This window comes from Drosophila tropicalis, unplaced genomic scaffold (genome assembly GCF_018151085.1).
Source record: "Drosophila tropicalis isolate 14030-0801.00 unplaced genomic scaffold, ASM1815108v1 contig_109, whole genome shotgun sequence".
Lineage (NCBI taxonomy): Eukaryota > Metazoa > Arthropoda > Insecta > Diptera > Drosophilidae > Drosophila > Drosophila tropicalis.
In genome coordinates this window covers 113861-134997 of record NW_027172455.1, presented here as the reverse complement: position 1 = coordinate 134997, position 21137 = coordinate 113861, and the positions used below count along the sequence as shown (strand labels likewise).

Genomic DNA, 21137 nt, shown 5'->3' with positions numbered 1-21137 from the left:
CGATTTTCGCCAGTATTACGGCTCTTGTGGCATGAATTAGTGATGTTGGATGGACAAAAGAACGCTTAGACCCAAGAAACTTAATGAAAATAGGGCGCTTGGTAAGGCGCTCTAAGATTAACCCAGTGTCACTTAAACGTAAGTGTACTGTCAAGCATAAGGCAGAGAACTTTAAGACTAGATGTATATTCTAATGTTATGTTATTTACCGTTAGAGTTGGATATGTACAGCGATGTTTTTTACGACTATGCAATCATTCACATTTATTTAAGGCAAGAGTGGCCCCTGAGAAATTACCTCATTTAACCATATCCATGAGTATTTGTTTAAAAGTAAGAAATAGTAACATTGTATTTTTTCAGTTGCTGAATATTATAGCATCATCCGCGTAAACTGAGAGTTGTATATTTTTGTGCTTTAGTATTATTATATCTAGGGAGTGTAAGGCAATTATTAACCATACCACTGAGATTGGTGATCCTTGAGGAATGCCGTTGTGTAATTTATAGAAATTAGTTAAGGTATTATTAACTCTAACACGCATGGATCGCTTGGTCATGAAAGCCTTCACTATGTAGAAGGACCTTAGGACCTACCGCCCACCGGGAAAGTTGATCCAATACGGTGTGCACACCAACGCGATCAAAAGCTCTTTCAAAACCAGTAGCCAGGATGGTTATATGACTTTTGGGTGAAAGAGCATCTGACGCGTAATGATGGATATGCAATAGTGACTCCATGGTACTGTGTTGTTGTTTGAACTGTGTTAAACTAACATGGCAGTTGACGAAAAAGCTTAAGCTAAAAATCAGCTAATAATTAATTGAAGATAGTAAGCTATGCTTTATACAAAAAAAAAACATGCCCGGCTCGGTTTCGTTGTAGATTATAAAAAAAAAAAATAGCGCAAAGAGAGGTAACAGAAAGATGAGGAGAGATGAGGTAAGAAAGGATGTCAAAAGATTAGCAAAGAACACGAAAAGGTTCGTGAAGAGAGTAGTTAGTCAGACATCTACTAAGGTGAATAGGAAAAAAGTTTCTGGTCCGACGTGAGGGAACACAAAAATATAGCGTATCTAGTAAATTGGTAGAAATGACTTCGCCGTTGACTAGTTTATGGAGAAAGAGAATGCCAAAAACGAGCCTACGGTTATAAAGTGAAGGAAGATTAATAAGAAGAAGTCTGTCAGAATAAGAAGGTAGGCGAAGACTCGGGGCCCAATTTAGACAGCGTAGCGCAAACTCAAGAAATTGCTTCTGTACCGATTCAATACTACGCTGGTGAACATCATATTGCGGGTTCCACACTGGCGAGCAATATTCTAGAGTAGGGCGAACTAACGAAGCGTATAAAACCTTTGTTACATAGGGATCAACAAATTCTTTGGACCAACGTTGAATGAAGCCAAGAAGGCTGCATGCTCTATTGACAATTGAAGAAATATGAACATTAAATGAAAGTTTTGGGTCAAACATAGTCTTTGAATGATGGTACACAATTTAACAGAACAGACTTAATAGAGTAATGAGCTAGGAGCGGAGACAAAGGACTGAAAGTCATAAAAGAACACTTAGAGGAATGAAGGTGCAATTTATTAACGTGGCACCAATCACAGTACGCATCGAGATCTGATTGCAAGTACTGTTGGAAAGATGGATCATTATAGGAACATGAGCACGCGTGAATGAACCAAGGCCAAAGGCAAATCATTTATAAACAATGTAAATAACAGTGGGCCCAAGGTTGTTAAGCGACGAACGACCTTTCATGAAGCCATGCTGACAAGGAGAAATAGTGGATCTGGATAGATGTTGAAGGGAAGACGTAATAATTTTCTCAAACAGCTTAGGTATTGCCGAAAGTTTGGCAATGCCACGGTAGTTAGAAACATCCGATTTGCTACCCTTTTTAAAAAACGGAATAATAAAAGACTCCTTCCAAATATTAGGAAAGCTACAAGTCTCACTCGATATAAAGAATAACCGAGATAAAGGCTTAGATAGGGAAATAGAACACATTTTAAGGATGCAACAAGGTATATTATCAGGCCCGGGAACGAAGGAAGACGTCATAGATGACAAGCTAGAGATAATACAGTCTTCAGTAATACTGGAAAAAAACCTACAATTTAAATGTGGGATTGAAAAGGGATAGCGTGTGGGATCCGAAACAGTAGTAGAATAAGTCGACTGAAAGAAACATCAATGAGTACTCCACCGCCACAACGACCAACACGGTCAAGCCTATAAGAAATAAAGTTATTAGAAAGAATTTCATTATCCAAAACAGAGGAGTTAAGTAAAGTTTCAGAGATAGCTAATATGTCACCCGAAAAGGTTTGGCTATCACAGAACAGTTTTGAAAGCTTGGTAAGAAGTCCTCTTATATTTTGATAATGAATGCAAAGACTATTGGTTTTTTGAAGCAAAAGATGAATTAGGAAGGTGGAAAGGCGACGGACGGGAGAGCTCATTGGGCGCAAACTAGTGTACAACTAGGCCCTCTGGTCAAAATTTAGGGTCAACCATAGCTGAGAAACACTCATTTGGTACTGTAAATTTAAAAGAGGAGATTGCGGGAGGCCTAGAAAACTTAAGCTTGTGAATTAAAACCTTAGCAGGGCATATATTACCAATTGTTGACTTGACCCACGGCTCCGTGGACCCCTTAGCATATAATAACTCCTGACCCTCTCCAAGCGCCCCTGGTACCAACTTCATCCAAATTGTTGAGTTGATGAGTAGAGAGTGAGTGAGTTTTATTTCCTAAGAAATATTAGAAATTAAATCAACGTAAAACTAATAGCGCATTTTACTCACGCTTTTCTCTCCACGGCTCGATATCAAGTGACCGCTTTCTACACTAGCCCTTCTAGTGTGTTCCAACACTGTGTCTTACAACACTAACAATCATATGTGTTTATAGCTAAATTATGTGTAGTCTAACACTATCAAATCGCATTTCAATTCAAACTCTAACAGCTTTTGGCATTTCTTCACAACTTTTTCCGCCACCGTGAATCTAGTCCATCTTAGATTCACCAAAATCCAGTTTGGCTAACATGCATGCCGGTCGACGAAACTCTCCAGTGCTGGTCTTCGATGATTCTGCCCTTCTGCCAGTTAACTCGATGCTGTGTGCTGTCGTAAATAAGGACGATATCTCCCAGAGCTAGCGGCTGTACCGAATGATACCACTTGGTGCGGCGACACAAATCGGGAAGGTATTAGTTTACCCACTTGCGCCAAAACGAATGAGTCATCTGTTGCTTAATCCGCAAATCCTTCATGGTAGGGTGATAATCCTCTTCTTGCGGATGCGGAGTCTGAGTGGAGTTGGCTGTACCCAAAAGAAAGTGATTTGGATTTATAGGATCCCCTGTCGGACTATCTATGGCAATGTGCGTCAGAGGCCGTGAATTACCAATATTTTCAGCTTCGCATATCAAGCTGTAGAGGGTATTCTCCTTTAAATTTCCTTGTAGTAGCGCCCAACATCCGCCTGCACGTGAATTCAATGGGCAGTTAAAAAGCTACTCGATTTTTTCGCTTGCGAGCCCGGCAGCTACTTTCTTATACAATTCTTGTCTTAATATTCGGTCAGCACCCACTAGGTTTGTCCTGTTATCAGACCTGATTCTTATTGGGACTCCACGCCGCCTCATGAAGTTATGAATGACTTTAAGGCAAGTGTCGGCCGTCAAGTCCCTAGCCAATTCCAATTGCTGGGCGAGCTCTCTCCATACGGCATATGAAGCATGTTCGTAACGTCCTGCGTAACTCTTGGCGTAAATGAGGAATCCAAAACTTCCATTTGTTGTGATAATGTGTGATAAGCAGTTTCGTCACGTGGCTCCCCTGTGGCAGAATTATTGGGCGTCTAGTGTCCATATCAACGGCACAAGCTTTATCTATGCGTCCGCTTACACGTAACAAGCCATCATTATCTATCTCCGGTGTTAGTTTCAGAAGACTACTTCCCTTATTAATCAGTTTACCCCTGGCGAGCTCACTATTCATATCTGGATAAGAACCTTTTTGTACACTTCTGAACAGAACTTCTTCAGCATAATCTATCTCTGAGCATATCAGGTAATTTTCACGAACTTCTTTTTTCTTAAATCGTAGCACCCAAGCCAGAATCCGTACTAGTCTCGTGTACGATGAGAATCTCCCAAAGAGCTCATCCTCCTGCCGGGTTTTCATTTGATCCCGGCATACCCGCCCTTCCTGACAGTTTTGGTATCCTACTGCCCCATATAAACACCTCACCGTCCCCCCCTTTCCCGGTAAACCAAACTACTCAATATCCTTCATATTTTCACAATCGTTTATAATAATTTCATATAATGGTATGGCAATTTAATTAATTAAAATTTTACGCGCTCCCCGAGACATCGTTCTGTCTCCAATGGCCCTTTGTACTCGGGCAACAAAAAAAAAAAAAAAAACAAAAAAATTAAGTTATTGATAATTTCTTCTTTGCTTTTCAGACGCCAACCTGACCATAGGGGACCTACCTATAAAAAAGTGCTCTCTTTTTATGGTAAGGACTATGCACAGAGTACAGCTACTGGAGTTTTTGCTGGACGAATACCTTAAAACAAAAGATCTGACCGCGGGCACGTTTCACAAGGATATGATTAATTATAATAGAAAAACAAACGATATTACAATATTGAGACTCGATATTGGCAGACAAAAAAACTTATTTTGATGATTAGATAAATAAATAAATTGAATAAATAAATAAATAATGTTATATGGATTGGAAAATATGAATGAACGATTTAAAGAATAAATTGTCTGTGTATATATATATATATATATATATATATATATATATATATATTTTTTTTTATTTTAAACTTGTACTCCCCTGTCTGTTTTACCATTCTCGTTTTTTTCACAATATATATATATATATATATATATATATATATATTATATATATATTATTTTATTTTAAACTTGTACTCCCCTGTCTGTTTTACCATTCTCGTTTCGGTCTCATATGTGGTGGTCACGAGGCCATGGGTAGAAATAAAAAGCTTGGCCAGGCCCTGGATTATGCGGCCTGGCCTCCGACCATTGCCGATTTGGTTGGCTTGTACGGAGAATCCCGAAGGTCAGGATAAGATTAGGACTAACTCCCCTGGGCAGGCCCTGAATATGAAAGATTCACTTACCCCTCTATCTCGGCCAATCCCGTATGGGCATATACCCCGGATTTGGCTTCCCTTTTGGAATAATTCACTATATTAAATTTTTTTTTAATTCTCACATAACTTTTTTTTGGGTATTATTTCCTTTTACTTTTTTCTTTCTAGGCCCTCGCCCTAACCAACCACTCTCGAGAACTTTTTCGACCGATTTGACCTTTATCTGTCTTGACTATCCCAATCAGTAACAGTCCCAACTCCGAAATCCTCTCTCTCAGTTTTGAAAATCCTGGCTAGCGGTCTTCTCATTTGTTACCCGCTCCCTTACCCGTTTGAGGAGAAAAATTCCCTACCTTTCGGTCTCCATTATACAACACTATGTAGAATTCCCCGACTTATCGATAAGCATAAACGAAAACAACACCCCGGCCATAACAAATGGAAAGAGACATAGGCAGAGTTTGAAGTTCATTCATATATTTTAGGGAAGGAAGTATATGTGCATTGCACTGCCATATTAATAAAAAGTAAAAAAAAAAAAAAAACAAAATGAAAAATTAAATCAAACATTGCATTTAAGCCGGGGTCAATTTCGAAAAACGATTATTTTAAAAGCAGCACAAAAAAGGTGGACAGAATCTGCTGTGTTTGAAAAGCGATTTCAAGCATCACCAAGTTTTATTCTTAATAGATTTTGTTAAACTACTCCATATTTGCTATAGCCATACCATGCCTTAGACTCTAAAACTGGATAATTGATAATGTAAAACAGGCTCGAACTGCCAAATACAGGCCCTACGATGGCAAAGTAAAGAAAGACTTATAAGAAGAATCCTGCCAGAATCAGAAGGTGGGCAAAGACTCGGGTGCCAATTAAGACTGCGTAACTCGACCATGAGGAATTGCTTGCTTACGGATTTAATACTACGTTGGTGAACATCATATTGAGAGTCCCACACTGGCGAGCAATATTCTTGAGATGATCGAATTAAATTAAAACATAAAATCCTTATTCCCAAGGAGACTACATGCTGTATTGACAAATGAAAATAAATATGGATTGAACGAAAGTTTTGCGTCAAAAAGCTTCTGCTCTCTAAAGTTACGGTCGTGTTTTTGATAGCTCCTAATTTTTTTTATCAATATTTATTGTTTCTCTCAATTACTAATTGTGCTTAGTTCGTTTACGCTTTCGCAGGTGTGTGAAGCTTGTAACCTTTGTGTTTTATTTGCAAAATTTGGCAAATTAATTAGTTTTGTTATGTATTTTAGTGTTTTGTGTATTTCATTACAACGAAGTTCCTTATCGCACATAACGAAATAAAACCGTAAGAAATTTAATCAAAATTTATTAATTGTGCGCAATATGTGTCTGGTTGATAATTCTTCCCCGCATTTCACGCATCTGGGCTTAGCTTTTCCATTTAGCAGATGGCCGTGGGTTAGGACGGTGTGACCAGTTTTGAGGCGGGTGATGATATTACAATGTCTTCTGTGCAATTAAAGTGGATATCGGACTGGTTCCTTGCTTGGGTTAAATTGTTTAATGTTGCGCCATAAGTCTTCTCTGACACAAGGGCTGACAGTTGGGAAAGGAGATTATCCTGCATGTTTGGGCGCTAAATTTGAAAGCTCATTACCTTTTACGCCCATGTGACCAAGAGGTCACAATTTGTAAAAAAGAACAACCAAAAGAGTTTTTAGTAACGTGTTTTCTGCAAAGATGTTGAATTTCGCTAGTTTGGTTATAGATGTTATTAACTGCATTGGGGGTAGAAAGACTGTCGCAGGAAACCCAGCATCCGCTAAAAGTCATTTCGTCGGAGTTGAGGGGAAGGCGCCAATGCTACGCCGTACTACTGGACGGTATGCGGGGAGAACGATTTGATGTTTGGCGCACACCATCCATAGATTGCCAGCCCATAGTCGATTTTCGCCAGTATTACGGCTCTTGTGGCATGAATTAGTGATGTTGAATGGACAAAAGAATGCTTAGACCCAAGAAACTTAATGAAAATAGGGCGCTGGCTAAGGCGCTCTAAGATTAACCCAGTGTTACTTAAACGTAAGTGTACTAGATCTAAATTCTAATGTTATGTTATTTACCGTTAGAGTTGGATATGTACAACGATGTTTTTTATGAATTTGCAATAATTTACATTTGTTTAAGGCAAGAGAGAAATTACCTCATTCAACCATATTCATGAGTATTTGTTTAAAAGTAAGAAATAGTAACATTGTATTTTTTCAATTGCTGAATATTATAGCATCATCCGCGTAAACTGAGAGTTGTATATTTTTGTGCTTTAGTATTATTATATCTAGGGAGTGTAAGGCAATTATTAACCATACCACTGAGATTGGTGATCTTTGAGGAATGCCGTTGTGTAATTTATAGGAATTAGTTAAGGTATTATTAACTCTAACACGCATGTATCGCTTGGTCATGAAAGCCTTCACTATGTAGAAGGACCTTAGGACCTACCGCCCACCGGGAAAGTTGATCCAGTTCGGTGTGCACACCAACGCGATCAAAAGCTCTTTCAAAACCAGTAGCCAGGATGGTTACATGACTTTTGGGGGAAAGAGCATCTGAAGCGTAATGATGGATATGCAATAGTGACTCCATGGTACTGTGTTGTTGTTTGAACTGTGTTAAACTAACATGGCAGTCGACGAAAAAGCTTAAGCTAATAAACAGTTAACAATTAATTAAAGATAGTAAGCTATGCCTTATACAGAACAAAACATGCCCGGCCCGGTTTCGTTGTAGATTATACAAAAAAATAATAGCGCGAAGAGAAGTGACAGAAAGATGAGGAGAGATGAGGTAAGAAAGGATGTCAAAAGATTAGCAAAGAACACGAAAAGGTTCGTGAAGAGAGTAGTCAGTCAGACATCTACTAAGGTGAATAGGAAAAAAGTTTATAAGCCTACGGTTATAAAGTGAAGAAAGATTAATAAGAAGAAGTCTGTCAGAATAAGAAGGTAGGCGAAGACTCGGGTCCCAATTTAGACAGCGTAGCGCAAACTTAAGGAATTGCTTCTGTACCGATTCAATACTACGCTGGTGAACATCATATTGCGGGTTCCACATTGGCGAGCAATATTCTAGAGTAGGGCGAACTAACGAAGTGTATAAAACCTTTGTTATATAGGGATCATCAAATTCGTTGAATGAAGCCAAGAAGGCTGCATGCTCTATTGACAATTGAAGAAATATGAACATTAAATGAAAGTTTTGGGTCAAACATAGTCTTTGATTGATGGTACACAATTTAACAGAACAGACTTAATAGAGTAATGAGCTAAGAGCGGAGACAAACGACTGAAAGTCATAAAAGAACACTTAGAGGCATTAAGGTTCAATTTATTAACGTGGCACCAATCATAGTACGCATCGAGATCTGATTGCAAGTACTGTTGGAAAGAACGATCGATATAGGACTGAAAGTCATAAAAGAACACTTAGAGGCATTAAAGTGCAATTTATTAACATGGCACCAATCACAGAACGCATCGAGATCTGATTGCAAGTACTGTTGGAAAGAAGGATCATTATAGGAACATGAGCACGCGTGAATGAGCCAAGGCCAAAGGCAAATCATTTATAAACAATGTAAATAACAGTGGGCCCAAGTTGGTAAGCGACGAACGACCTTTCATGAAGCCATGCTGACAAGGAGAAATAGTGGATCTGGATAGATGTTGAAGGGAAGACGTAATAATTTTTTAAACAGCTTAGGTATTGCCGAAAGTTTGGCAATGCCACGGTAGTTAGAAACATCCAATTTGCTACCCTTTATAAAAACCGGAATAATAAAAGACTCCTTCCAAATATCAGGAAAGCTACAAGTCTCACTCGATATAAAGAATAACCGAGATAAAGGCTTAGATAGGGAAATAGAATACATTTTAAGGATGCAACTAGGTATATTATCAGGCCCGGGAACAAAGGAAGACGTCATAGATGACAAGCTAGAGATAATACAATCTTCAGTAATACTGGGAAAAAACATACAATTTAAATGTGGGATTGAAAAGGGATAGCGTGTGGGATCCGAAACAGTAGTAGAATAAGTCGACTGAAAGAAATTAGCAAACACATCTGCAATTTCTGAATCATTATTAGCAGTCAGGTCATTAAGTCTGAAGGTAGAAGGTAGTAAATTAAAGCGTCATTTGCAATTGACAAAGTTGTAAAATCTTTTGGGGTTCTTATAAAATTCAACCTTACAGCGAACGATATAATTATTGTAGCATTGAGTATTTAAAAGACAAAATTGGGATTAGGCTACGCAATAATTTGCATAGTCAAGTCGCGAACCAGGTTTTTTTAAATCTTTTAAAATATCTCGATTTAATGTTACGGAGATTAGAGAGCCTACGTGTGTACCAGACTGGCGCACTGGAGATGGTAGAGATATTCACATAAGGAACGCATTTATCAATTAGAGAATTAAGAGCAAAGTAGAAAACACTTGAACACAGATTCGAGTTGACAGCAATGAGTACTCCACCGCCACAACGACCAACACGATCAAGCCTTTAAGAAATAAAGTTATTTGAAAGAATTTCATTATCCAAAACAGAGGAGTTAAGTAAAGTTTTAGAGATAGCTAATATGTCACCCGAAAAGGTTTGGCTATCACAGAACAGTTTTGAAAGCTTGGTAAGAAGTCCTCTTATATGTTGATAATGAATGCAAAGACTATTGGTTTTTTGAAGCAAAAGATGAATTAGGAAGGTGGAAAGGCAACGGACGGGAGCGCTCATTGGGCGCAAACTCGTGTACAACTAGGCGCTCTGGTCAAAATTTTGGGTCAACCATAGCTGAGAAACACTCATTTGGTACTGTAAATTAAACTTGTGAATTAAAACCATAGCAGGGCATATATTACCAATTGTTGACTCGACCCACGGCGCCGTGGACCCCTTAGCATATAATAACTCCTGACCCTCTCCAAGCGCCCTTGGTACCAATTTCATCCAAATTGTTGAGGAGTTGATGAGTAGAGAGTGAGTGAGTTTTATTTCCTAAGAAATATAATAATAGCGCATTTTACTCACGCTTTTCTCTCCACGGCTCGATATCAAGTGACCGCTTTCTACACTAGCCCTTCTAGTGTGTTCCAACACTGTGTCTTACAACACTAACAATCATATGTGTTTATAGCTAAATTATAGCTTAATTATATTAAATTACATTTCAATTCAAACTCTAACAGCCTAGGTTTGTCCCGTTATCAGCCAACTCCAAGTGTATGGCGCATACAGTCAAACAAGTAAAAATGCATATCCATCGCTTCTCTGTTCCTCTTCCCCTAACCACTGCAAACGGCCCCATGTAGTCAATCCAGTGTAAGAAAATGGACGAGCAAAGGGAGTCACTCTGTCCGAGGGCAGTTGTCCCATCACGGTAGGTGCTGGGCGAGCTCTCTCCATACGGCATATGAAGAATGTTCATAACGTCCGGCGTAACTCTTGGCGTAAATGAGGAATCCAAAACTTCCGACGTATTTCAGCGATGATAGTATTTTCATTTTGATGCTTCCATTTGTTGTGATAATGTGTGATTAGCAGTTTCGTCACGTGGCTCCCCTGTGGCAGAATTATTGAGCGTCTAGTTTTCTCTTAAATCGTAGCACCCAAGCCAGAATCCGTACTAGTCTCGTGTACGATGAGAATCTCCCAAAGAGCTCATCCTCCTGCCGGGTTTTCATTTGTTCCCGGCATACCCGCCCTTCCTGACAGTTTTGGTATCCTACTGCCCCATATAAACACCTCACCGTCCCCCCTTTCCCGGTAAACCAAACTACTCAATATCCTTCATATTTTCACAATCGTTTATAATAATTTCATATAATGGTATGGCAATTTAATTAATTAAAATTTTACGCGCTCCCCGAGACATCGTTCTGTCTCCAATGGCCCTTTGTACTCGGGCAACAAAAAAAAAAAAAAAAAAAATAAGTTATTGATAATTTCTTCTTTGCTTTTCAGACGCCAACCTGACCATAGGGGACCTACCTATAAAAAAGTGCTCTCTTTTTATGGTAAGGACTATGCACAGAGTACAGCTACTGGAGTTTTTGCTGGACGAATACCTTAAAACAAAAGATCTGACCGCGGGCACGTTTCACAAGGATATGATTAATTATAATAGAAAAACAAACGATATTACAATATTGAGACTCGATATTGGCAGACAAAAAAAACTTATTTTGATGATTAGATAAATAAATAAATTGAATAAATAAATAAATAATGTTATATGGATTGGAAAATATGTATGAACGATTTAAAGAATAAATTGTCTGTGTGTATATATATATATATATATATATATACCGATTTGTTGAGTTTGGCGCTAAGGTTCGATGTTTTAGCGGGCCCACAAGAAACACTTCACTTTTCACGTGATACTTCATTTATTTCTTCCACGTGTTTTCTTATGCTAATGGTAGGCTAAGTGGGTGTGTGTATGGTGAGCGAGCGAGTCGGTAGTTGAGCCGCTATAAATTAATCGCCCTTACTCGCGGTTGTAACCAAACTGTTCTGTCCGCCGCTTAGTAACAAGCATAGAACCTAACATGTAAGCTTAAAGCGCAAGATGCAACGGTTAATTTCCCAGCACGTAGGCTGGCGCTTAAGTATAAGTATGAAAATGAAAGAGAATGAGTGATATGGGTTAACCCATTGGTGGCTGCGTCGGGTCTGCTGGGCAGTCAGTGGATTTCGGCGGCAACATTCCCCCCCCAGTAAAGCTGCTCTCTTCATGGGATTGCTTTGCTCCATTACAGCCGACGTCTAATACAGCTACTTTAGCCACGGGCCGTTGAAGAGTCCCATTGGCGGTTCTGATGATCACTCGACGCACCTGGTTGTCTTTGGCCAGGATTGTTTGCTCGACTATACCTTTCGGCCATCTATTTCGGGGCAGAGTCTCGTCCAATATTACAACGACGTCTCCAGCTGCTATTGGTGGTCTCTTCGTAAACCATTTTCCTCGCCTGGCTAAATCTGGAACGTATTCGCGTACCCATCGTCGCCAGAATTGATCGGCGAATTCTTGAACAGCTTGCCACGTGTGCTGTACGGTGTGTGTGGTTTTGAAGACTGTTTTATAGCCGCTTGCTGATCCTAGTAGTAGATGATTAGGGGTGATAGCCTCGTCGTCTTTGCTGTCCAGAGAGACAAAAGTAAGGGGTCTGGAGTTTAGGATAAATTCCACTTCCCATAGTGCACTTTGTAGGCCCTCACTGGTGAATTTTCTCGCTGGGCAGATTGCGTAGAGTACAGTCTTGACGGAACGAACAAGTCGCTCCCATGCTCCCCCCATATGAGGAGCGGCTGGTGGATTAAATTTCCATTTGATGTCATCGAACGCCGGTTGCACGGCGTTGAAGTTGATCGTCTGCGCTTTGTCACAGATAATCTTTTCGGCAGCTTTGAAGTTAGTGCCATTGTCGCTGTAAATTTCTCTTGGGGTCCCGCGCCGATTGATGAAGTTTCGGATGCACATTATGCACGATGCAGTGTCCAGAGAGCACGCCAGTTCTATATGCACCGCCCGTATGGTTAGGCAGGTGAAAATAACTCCCCATCTTTTTTCGCTTCGTCGTCCTACAGCGACCAAGAAGGGCCCGAAGTAGTCGATACCGACGTAAGTGAAGGGACGTTGGTAGGCAGCCAGCCTGGCAATGGGCAAGGGAGCCATTTGCGGTGGATCAGGCATGGCGCTCTCATTTTTACAGCGTTGGCAAGACTTCCGCATGGCTTTGTATAAGACTCGTAGGCGTGGTATGTAAAACATGCCGCGAATCCTGTTAATACACGTCTCATGGGATGTGTGGTGCATTTCCTGATGATACCAGTTCACTATGAGCCGAGTAATGTGGTGCCCATATGGGAGCAGTATTTGGTTTTGTCCGTGTAGGTTTTCTGCTCGCCCTCGGGTACGTAGGAGCTGGTTTTCGTCTAGGAAGATATTTAAACATATGAGTTTAGAATTTGTTTTTAAAGGTTTACCTCTCGTTAAGTTGCGAATTTCTGGGTTGAATTCAGATGACTGCGCATGCCGCAGTAGGAGTGTGCGTGCCTGCTGAATCATCTCGTAAGACACCTCTGTAGGTGGCGATGCCTTTGCTTGTTTTGCTTTCAGTTTCTCAATATAGAGAATAAAGCGCGCTAAAGCTCGATATAGCCTGCGCCAGTCGGAAAAATATTCCGCGTTAAGTTTTAGCTCCATCGGCGCATTGTCGATGAAGAGTATGTTGTGCCTGACTTCAGCATTGTTTGGTGGCCCCAAATCATCGCATTTTGGCCACTCGTGTTGATCCTGCAGCAAATAGTCCGGACCGTGTAGCCAAGTTTCATGTTTATTGGCGTTGTGTGTTTTAGTAGCAAGATCTGCAGGGTTAAGATTGGTTGGAACCCAGTTCCATTGGCTAACGTTTGTGAATTCCAGTATTTCGCCAACGCGGTGCATGACGAATTGCTGAAACTTTCGTGGATCCATACGAAGCCATTTGAGAACAGTCTTTGAGTCGGACCAATAACAACTCGAATTAATTGACAAACTTGGATTGCGTTGGATTCGGTTACTCAGCTTTGCTCCGATCACTGCGGCCTGCAGTTCCATCCTTGGTATAGATAGTGGACTCAACGGTGCCACTTTCGCCTTGGAGACCACGAAGCTGAGGTAGGTTCTTTTCCCCTGGCGTATCCGAAGGTAGCAGACTGCTGCGTATGCCAATTCGCTGGCGTCAACGAACGTGTGTAACTGGACATCATGGACTTGATCGCTGCTGTCGAAGTAACATCTCGGGATGGTCAATCCGGCGATTGTTGTAAGGATCCGTTTCCATCGTATCCATTTGGGTAACAATGCGTCGGGCAAACCAGTGTCCCAGCCAATGCCGCTTCTCCAGACTTCTTGCAGTAGGATTTTGAGCTCTATTGTAAAGCATGAGATGAAGCCGAGTGGGTCGTACATTGACATAAGTACTTGCAAGAGCTCGCGTTTGGTTGGTGTTTTGTCGCTGTCCAAAACGTTGCGCTTCAACCTGGCGAACTTGCAGATGAATGTGAATACGTCGGAGTTCGGCACCCAGTATAAGCCGAGTACCTTTTCCGTGGCGGTAATTTCGACAGCTTCGGGGAGCAGCGAATCGCTCTTTAGTATTCGAAGGACCTCCTTAGAGTTCGAAGACCAATTGCGTATGTGGAAACCACCTGCTGCATGGATATCTCTGACTTGAGTTGCGATGTTTCCGACTTCCACGTAGTCGTCGCCACTGTATATAAAATCATCCACGTAGTGGTAGTCCTTGACGGCTTGTGCTGCTTGAGGGTACTGTTGGCAGAATCGATCTGCATTTTTGTCGCGAATAAAGTGTGCAATGCAGGGTGCGCAATTGATTCCGAAAGTAAGCGCTTCCATAACATAGACGTTAGGCTCTTGCCTCTCGGATTTGCTGTCGGACCACAGAAACCTTTGCGCATGGGTGTCTGCTGGTTTCACTCGGATCTGATGGAACATCTCGGCAATATCGCCACAGATCGCCACTCGTCCCACTCGGAATGAGAGCAAGAGGTCAAACAGGGAGTTGAGGAGATCTGGGCCACTCCAGATATAGTCATGGGCTGCGTCCCATACAAGCCGGACCTTCTCTGGTTTATTTGGATTTTTAGTTATGAAGGTTGGTAGATACCATGTCCGTCTGTTTGGTGCAGCTATTTCCTCCGGCATCAGCATGCGAGCATAGCCCTTTTCGACGAGGTTCTCGATTTGTTTGGTGATTTGCTCCTTCAACTGTGGTTGTCGGGAAAATTGCTTTTGTAGGCATTTAAGCCGTTTTAGTGCGTTTGCGTAGCTATCGGGTAATGAAACTTCAGGGTCTTTCCACATTAGGCCGACCTCGTACCTTCCATTCTTAAGGGAGGTAGTAGATTCAAGTTTGGTTAAAGCTTGAGTTTCTTCTGGTGATGATAGCGGTTTTGCTGTGGTAGCGTCTAATGAGAACGCTTGTTTGATGATCTCATGTAGCTTAGCGTCTGCGTCCCTGCATCCACACATGTGAACGCTCACATTAGCTCTAGTAGCCCTTGATCGCGTGGAGCTTTGTAGTGCCCATCCCAGTCGCGTCTTTGACGCTATTGGTTGGTGCCATGCCCCCTCTTTGATTTTAAGGGGTACGGCAAGGTTCCAGTTATTTGTGCCGATTAGGATGCTTGGGCGTGCGTTGGTGTATGATGCTATCGGTAGTCCCGCTAGGTGGGGGAATTCTTTGGCGAGAGCCCTTATGTCGATAGACTGTACAGGTAGATCCAGGGTATCTACACTGTGAACCACTTCCAAGTAGAATTGATTGCCATTATGTGGATTGGCAACCTTAAGCGTGACACGTTCCGATGCATTTTCTTCGCGTGTTGTATCGTTGGTCCATTTTAGGCACAGTGGATCTGGAACGCCTTTTAAGCCGAGCTGCTTAAAGACCTTGTTGTCGATGAGCGTTAGTGCCGATCCCTCATCTAGAAATGCAAAAGTGTTAGTGACTTTCGTTTTATTGATGATTTGTATTGGAATGACGCGGAAATATGTTGAGCCAGACTCTCTGGATCGCTGGGTGTGCTTGCCCTCCGGCGTATGCACGTTGGTGACCATAGCTGGCCTGTTTGGGCTGCTGGATTTCGCAGCCTCTGGTATTGGCTGCATCTCGTGGATCAATGGGTGATGTTTGCTTCGGCAGCCTCGTATGCCGCAAACCTTCTCACGTTGGCACTTTTGGTGATGACGGTTTAGGCATTGTTGGCAGAGCTTGTGATTTTTCAGAAAAGAAATCTTTTGTTGATTTGGCGTGGCTTTGAACGATGGGCAGCTGTGTATTTTGTGCCCAGGTTCGTTACATACGACGCACGTAATTTCCTTGACCTGCTCTTCAGGTGCCTCTGTGTGATGATTTAGGCTTCCGCTCTTCTTATGGTAAAGCGGTGATGTTACCTGGCTTGCTGCTTCAGCTATGTCGTAGATCCATTTGCTAAAAGATTCCATTGATGGTATCTTAGTGTCTTTGGGAAACATTGCCCACTGCAGCTTCAGTTGTGTGGGGAGTTTCTCTAGTAGCTCTTGTACGAGCATTGGGTTCTGCATGTAACCTGTGAGTCCACATGCTTCCATCGTTGAGTAGATGTTTCGTACACACAGTGCGTATTCGATAAGTGGTTCAAGCTTATCTTTTATTGCGGGTAGTTGCCGCGTTTTTTCCAGTAAGTTGTGCAAAATATGCTCTGGCCGACCGAAACACATACGTAATGTTTGTATGATTTCAGGGACCATTGCTGGTAAAAGGAGTTTGGATTGAACTAACTCACGTGCTTTTCCCTTCAGGCTAGCTTGCAGCGGCATAAGATTTTCTGCATTCGTATACCCAGCGATTTCCGTGCTTGTCTGAAAACTACTGTAGAATAGAGGCCAGTTCTGAGGATTGCCATCGAATGTTGGAAGCTCTTTCGGTATCGCTTGACGGGCTGCAAGTTGTGCTGCGCTTGGCATTGCTGTGTTTAGGTCTACGTCCATTCGCACTTTATTTTCTGGATAGTACGATGCAGCCCTGTTTTGAGTATTCGTAAAATTCCAGGGTGCCATCGGCGTAGCACTTAGGTGCGGTTGTTCGCGTGTCGTAGCACGCGTGTTGTTTGAGGTTAGGAACGGCAGCTGCGGTGCCTCGTGATCGTAATGCCACGTGTCACGCACAGCTGAGTGTGTGACCATCGCTTTTTGTTTGGCAGAAGTAAAAATAGGAACAGCTGTCCTAGCTGTGTCCTGGAATATTTTTGGACGGCATAGTCCAAAGTCCCGATCCGGTTCTTGTAGCGGCCCCGTTGGTTTTGCTGGTGACGAAGTAGCCTGAGGTTCACCTGCTCGTGTGGTATTTCCGAGGTTCTGCAATGCGTTGCTCAATATGGTTGTGATGACTTCCGTTGACACGTTGACGCAGTCGCAGTTCCAGCTGTTCTCAGATTTCTCGTCTATTACTCCAGCGCAGTCGAAATGATACCAGGAACATCATCGATTGCATTGCACCATGCGGTCAGTTCTGCATGTAACCTGTGAGTCCACATGATAAGTCTTTTGTTGCCATGGTTTACCAATGAGTTTATACTTTTAAGCGACGTTGATTAGTTACGTGACCTATGTAGGTCGTAAACGGTTGACCGTTGAGGTTATGTACATATGTATCACAATTTAGTGATTGGTTATGCAATCATCGAGGTTAACCTCTATATGATTTACTTGTAGAACCGTGGGTTGACCCGTCGAGTTGAGTTAAATAATTAACTTTTTCGGTTCCTTTAGTGGTTTACCACTGTTAGATTAATATATAGAATTATAGAATTAATAATTAGAATTAATTATAGAATTAATTCCTGGCGTAATTTATAGAATTGTTGAGTTTGGCGCTAAGGTTCGATGTTTTAGCGGGCCCACAAGAAACACTTCACTTTTCACGTGATACTTCATTTATTTCTTCCACGTGTTTTCTTATGCTAATGGTAGGCTAAGTGGGTGTGTGTATGGTGAGCGAGCGAGTCGGTAGTTGAGCCGCTATAAATTAATCGCCCTTACTCGCGGTTGTAACCAAACTGTTCTGTCCGCCGCTTAGTAACAAGCATAGAACCTAACATGTAAGCTTAAAGCGCAAGATGCAACGGTTAATTTCCCAGCACGTAGGCTGGCGCTTAAGTATAAGTATGAAAATGAAAGAGAATGAGTGATATGGGTTAACCCATTGGTGGCTGCGTCGGGTCTGCTGGGCAGTCAGTGGATTTCGGCGGCAACACGATTTATTTTAAACTTGTACTCCCCTGTCTGTTTTACCATTCTCTTTTCGGTCTCATATGTGGTGGTCACGAGGCCATGGAGAATCTTCTTAATCATGGGTAGAAATAAAAAGCTTGGCCAGGCCCTGGATTATGCGGCCTGGCCTCCGACCATTGCCGATTTGGTTGCCTTGTACGGAGAATCCCGAAGGTCAGGATAAGATTAGGACTAACTCCCTGGGCAGGCCCTGAATATGAAAGATTCACTTATCCCTCTATCTCGGCCAATCCCGTATGGGCATATACCCCGGATTTGGCTTCCCTCTTGGAATAATTCACTATATTAAATTTTTTTTTAATTCTCACATAACTTTTTTTTGGTATTATTTGACCTTTATCTGTCTTGACTATCCCAATCAGGAACAGTCCCAACTCCGAAATCCTCTCTCTCAGTTTTGAAAATCCTGGCTAGCGGTCTTCTCATTTGTTACCCGCTCCCTTACCCGTTTGAGGAGAAAAATTCCCTACCTTTCGGTCTCCATTATACAACACTATGTAGAATTCCCCGACTTATCGATAAGCATAAACGAAAACAACACCCCCGGCCATAACAAATGGAAAGAGACATAGGCAGAGTTTGAAGTTCATTCATATATTTTAGGGAAGGAAGTATATGTGCATTGCACTGCCATATTAATAAAAAGTAAAAAAAAAAAAACAAAATGAAAAATTAAATCAAACATTGCATTTAAGCCGGGGTCAATTTCGAAAAACGATTATTTTAAAAGCAGCACAAAAAAGGTGGACAGAATCTGCTGTGTTTGAAAAGCGATTTCAAGCATCACCAAGTTTTATTCTTAATAGATTTTGTTAAACTACTCCATATTTGCTATAGCCATACCATGCCTTAGACTCTAAAACTGGATAATTGATAATGTAAAACAGGCTCGAACTGCCAAATACAGGCCCTACGATGGCAAAGTAAAGAAAAACTTATAAGAAGAATCCTGCCAGAATCAGAAGGTGGGCAAAGACTCGGGAGCCAATTAAGACTGTGTAACTCGAACATGAGGAATTGCCTTCTTACGGATTTAATACTACGTTGGTGAACATCATATTGATAGGCAAGCTGAACATAGTAGCAGACGCGCTGTCGAGGCAACCAATGGAGAGATGCAATCGAATAACAGACAACGGCGCTAGACTACGACAAGCCAATAAGGAGTGTGAATGGATTCAGGATATGATGACAAAAATCAAGCAACAGCCACAGAAATATGCAGACTATGTGATGGAAAACAGCCAACTATACAGAAACATACCACACAGAGCTGGACAAGAGGAAGTGGTGGCCTGGAAAAATGTGTGCCAAAGAGTCTACGACAACAAATAATGGAAGAAAACCACTCGTCAGCGACGGCCGGGCATACGGGCAGTCGGTGAACAATTGCTAGGACCGCCGCAAGATACTACTGGCCGGTAATGCAAAGAGACATCAGAATCTTCGTCGGAATTTGCATGACATGTCTACAATTCAAACCCAATCAACAACAAGCGGCAAGGAAATTACTAACGCAAGTACCGGAGGAACCATGGGCAACAGTATGCGCGGACTTCGTTAGACCATTGCCCAGATCAAAACACGGAAATTCGATGCTGCTGGTGATTATAGACCGTTTCTCGAAATGGACAGAAATCATACCCATGCGGAAGGCAACGGCGGAGAACTTAGTAAAGGCCTTCAGAGAAAGGATTTTATCAAGATTCGGGACACCAAAAATAGTGATAACGGATAATGGAGTCCAATTCACGAGCAGGATCTTCAAGAAATTGCTAGAAGGATGGGGAAGCAGCCACCAATTAACAGCGCCATATACGCCTCAGGAAAACCCAACCGAAAGAGTAAATAGAACTGTCAAAACAATGATCGCCCAATATGCAGGAGACAACCAACGGAATTGGGACGAGTGCTGGCCAGAAATTACATTGGCGATAAATACAAGCCAATCTCAAGCAACTGGATTTACGCCAGCATATGGGGTGCAAGGCCGAGAACCTAGAATGCCGGGAGCCATATATGACAGCGTCACAAATGGCACAGGAAAGGAGCAGACAACAACAGAGGAAAAAGCTAACCAGTTGAAAGAACTTTTCGAACTCATCAGAAGGAACATGGAGACTGCGGCACAAGATCAGGCACGTCATTATAATCTGAGACGGCGCGAATGGAGACCGGCGATTGGATCTACGGTATGGGCAAAGGAGCATCACCTGTCAAACGCAGCAGAAGGATTTGCTGCAAAATTAGCACCCAAATTTGGAGGGCCATACAAGGTTCAAGGGTTCATATCCCCAGTCATATGCAAGCTACAACATGAAGGCACAGGAAAAACTAGACAAGCACACATTAGCCAACTAAAACAACAAACAGAGGATTTAAATACAGAACAGCAGGCAACAGGTGTCCAGCAACAAGAAATATATCCAAGCAACAAAGTATCAAATACCAGTCGACATGTACCCAACAACGAGAACGGAGCCAAGCAACAATGTTGCAAACAACACGCAACATAGAATGTCGACTAAACACAATATCGTAAACAACGATATTCAATCAACAAAGGGGGAAATAAAAGATGCGGAACGGGCCAAAGGGAAAAATACAGAGGAAAAGATGCCCTAATCCGCCAAAAAAATATAGAAAAGATACTCAGTAATCGCCAACATGAAAAAAGATGCCGAAAGGCCAACAAAAAGATTTGACCTGAGTCTAAACTATAACTAAAAAAAAAAAAAAACCACCAATAGAAAAAGAAACCATAAGACACAAAAAAAAAAAAGGGGGCAATTCGCTCCAGAATAAGGGGGAAGTGTGAGGAACATATATTTGACAATAATGTCCCACACAACAACATGTAAAACCAATGCAATATAAAACCAACGATGCATGATGCCCGGCAACATGTTGCCAAAGATCATGCTTCGCAACATGTTGCTGCAATTAACACACGCAACACTTCGTTACAATACAACAAGTTCGATCGGACCACATACGACCAAACCAGCAATTTCGTCACAGCGGGAAGATGCGTGGGAGGCAGAAAGCACAAAAATCAACGGCTGGAGAGCATACGCACAAGAGAGCGGGC

General features: G+C 41.9%; 2 protein-coding genes across 2 annotated transcripts; both read right to left on the bottom strand.

Moving 5' to 3' along the window:
* Positions 1-11854: 11854 nt before the first annotated feature.
* Positions 11855-12901, bottom strand: LOC137573177 (uncharacterized). Its single transcript, XM_068285032.1, has one exon. It carries the CDS (start codon positions 12899-12901, stop codon positions 11855-11857), a length of 1047 nt encoding a protein of 348 aa, XP_068141133.1.
* Positions 12902-13044: 143 nt separating this feature from the next.
* On the bottom strand, positions 13045-16939 carry LOC137573168 (uncharacterized). Its single transcript, XM_068285018.1, has 3 exons — positions 16540-16939; positions 13289-16323; positions 13045-13143 (listed from the first exon to the last, which is right to left on the bottom strand). The coding sequence occupies exons 1-3, from the start codon at positions 16937-16939 to the stop codon at positions 13045-13047; spliced, it is 3534 nt and encodes a 1177-aa protein (XP_068141119.1).
* Between the last annotated feature and the right edge of the window lie 4198 nt (positions 16940-21137).

Excerpts from the sequence above, each read along its gene's own strand:
- LOC137573177 (XM_068285032.1), bottom strand. The coding sequence starts at position 12,901 with ATGCCTGATCCACCGCAAATGGCTCCCTTGCCCATTGCCAGGCTGGCT.
- LOC137573168 (XM_068285018.1), bottom strand. The coding sequence starts at position 16,939 with ATGGTCACACACTCAGCTGTGCGTGACACGTGGCATTACGATCACGAG. Across the intron at positions 16,324-16,539 it reads TAGCCTGAAGGGAAAAGCAC|GTTACATGCAGAACCCAATG; the intron begins GTGAGTTAGTTC and ends GTGGACTCACAG. Across the intron at positions 13,144-13,288 it reads AGGCATCGCCACCTACAGAG|ACGAAAACCAGCTCCTACGT; the intron begins GTGTCTTACGAG and ends ATATCTTCCTAG.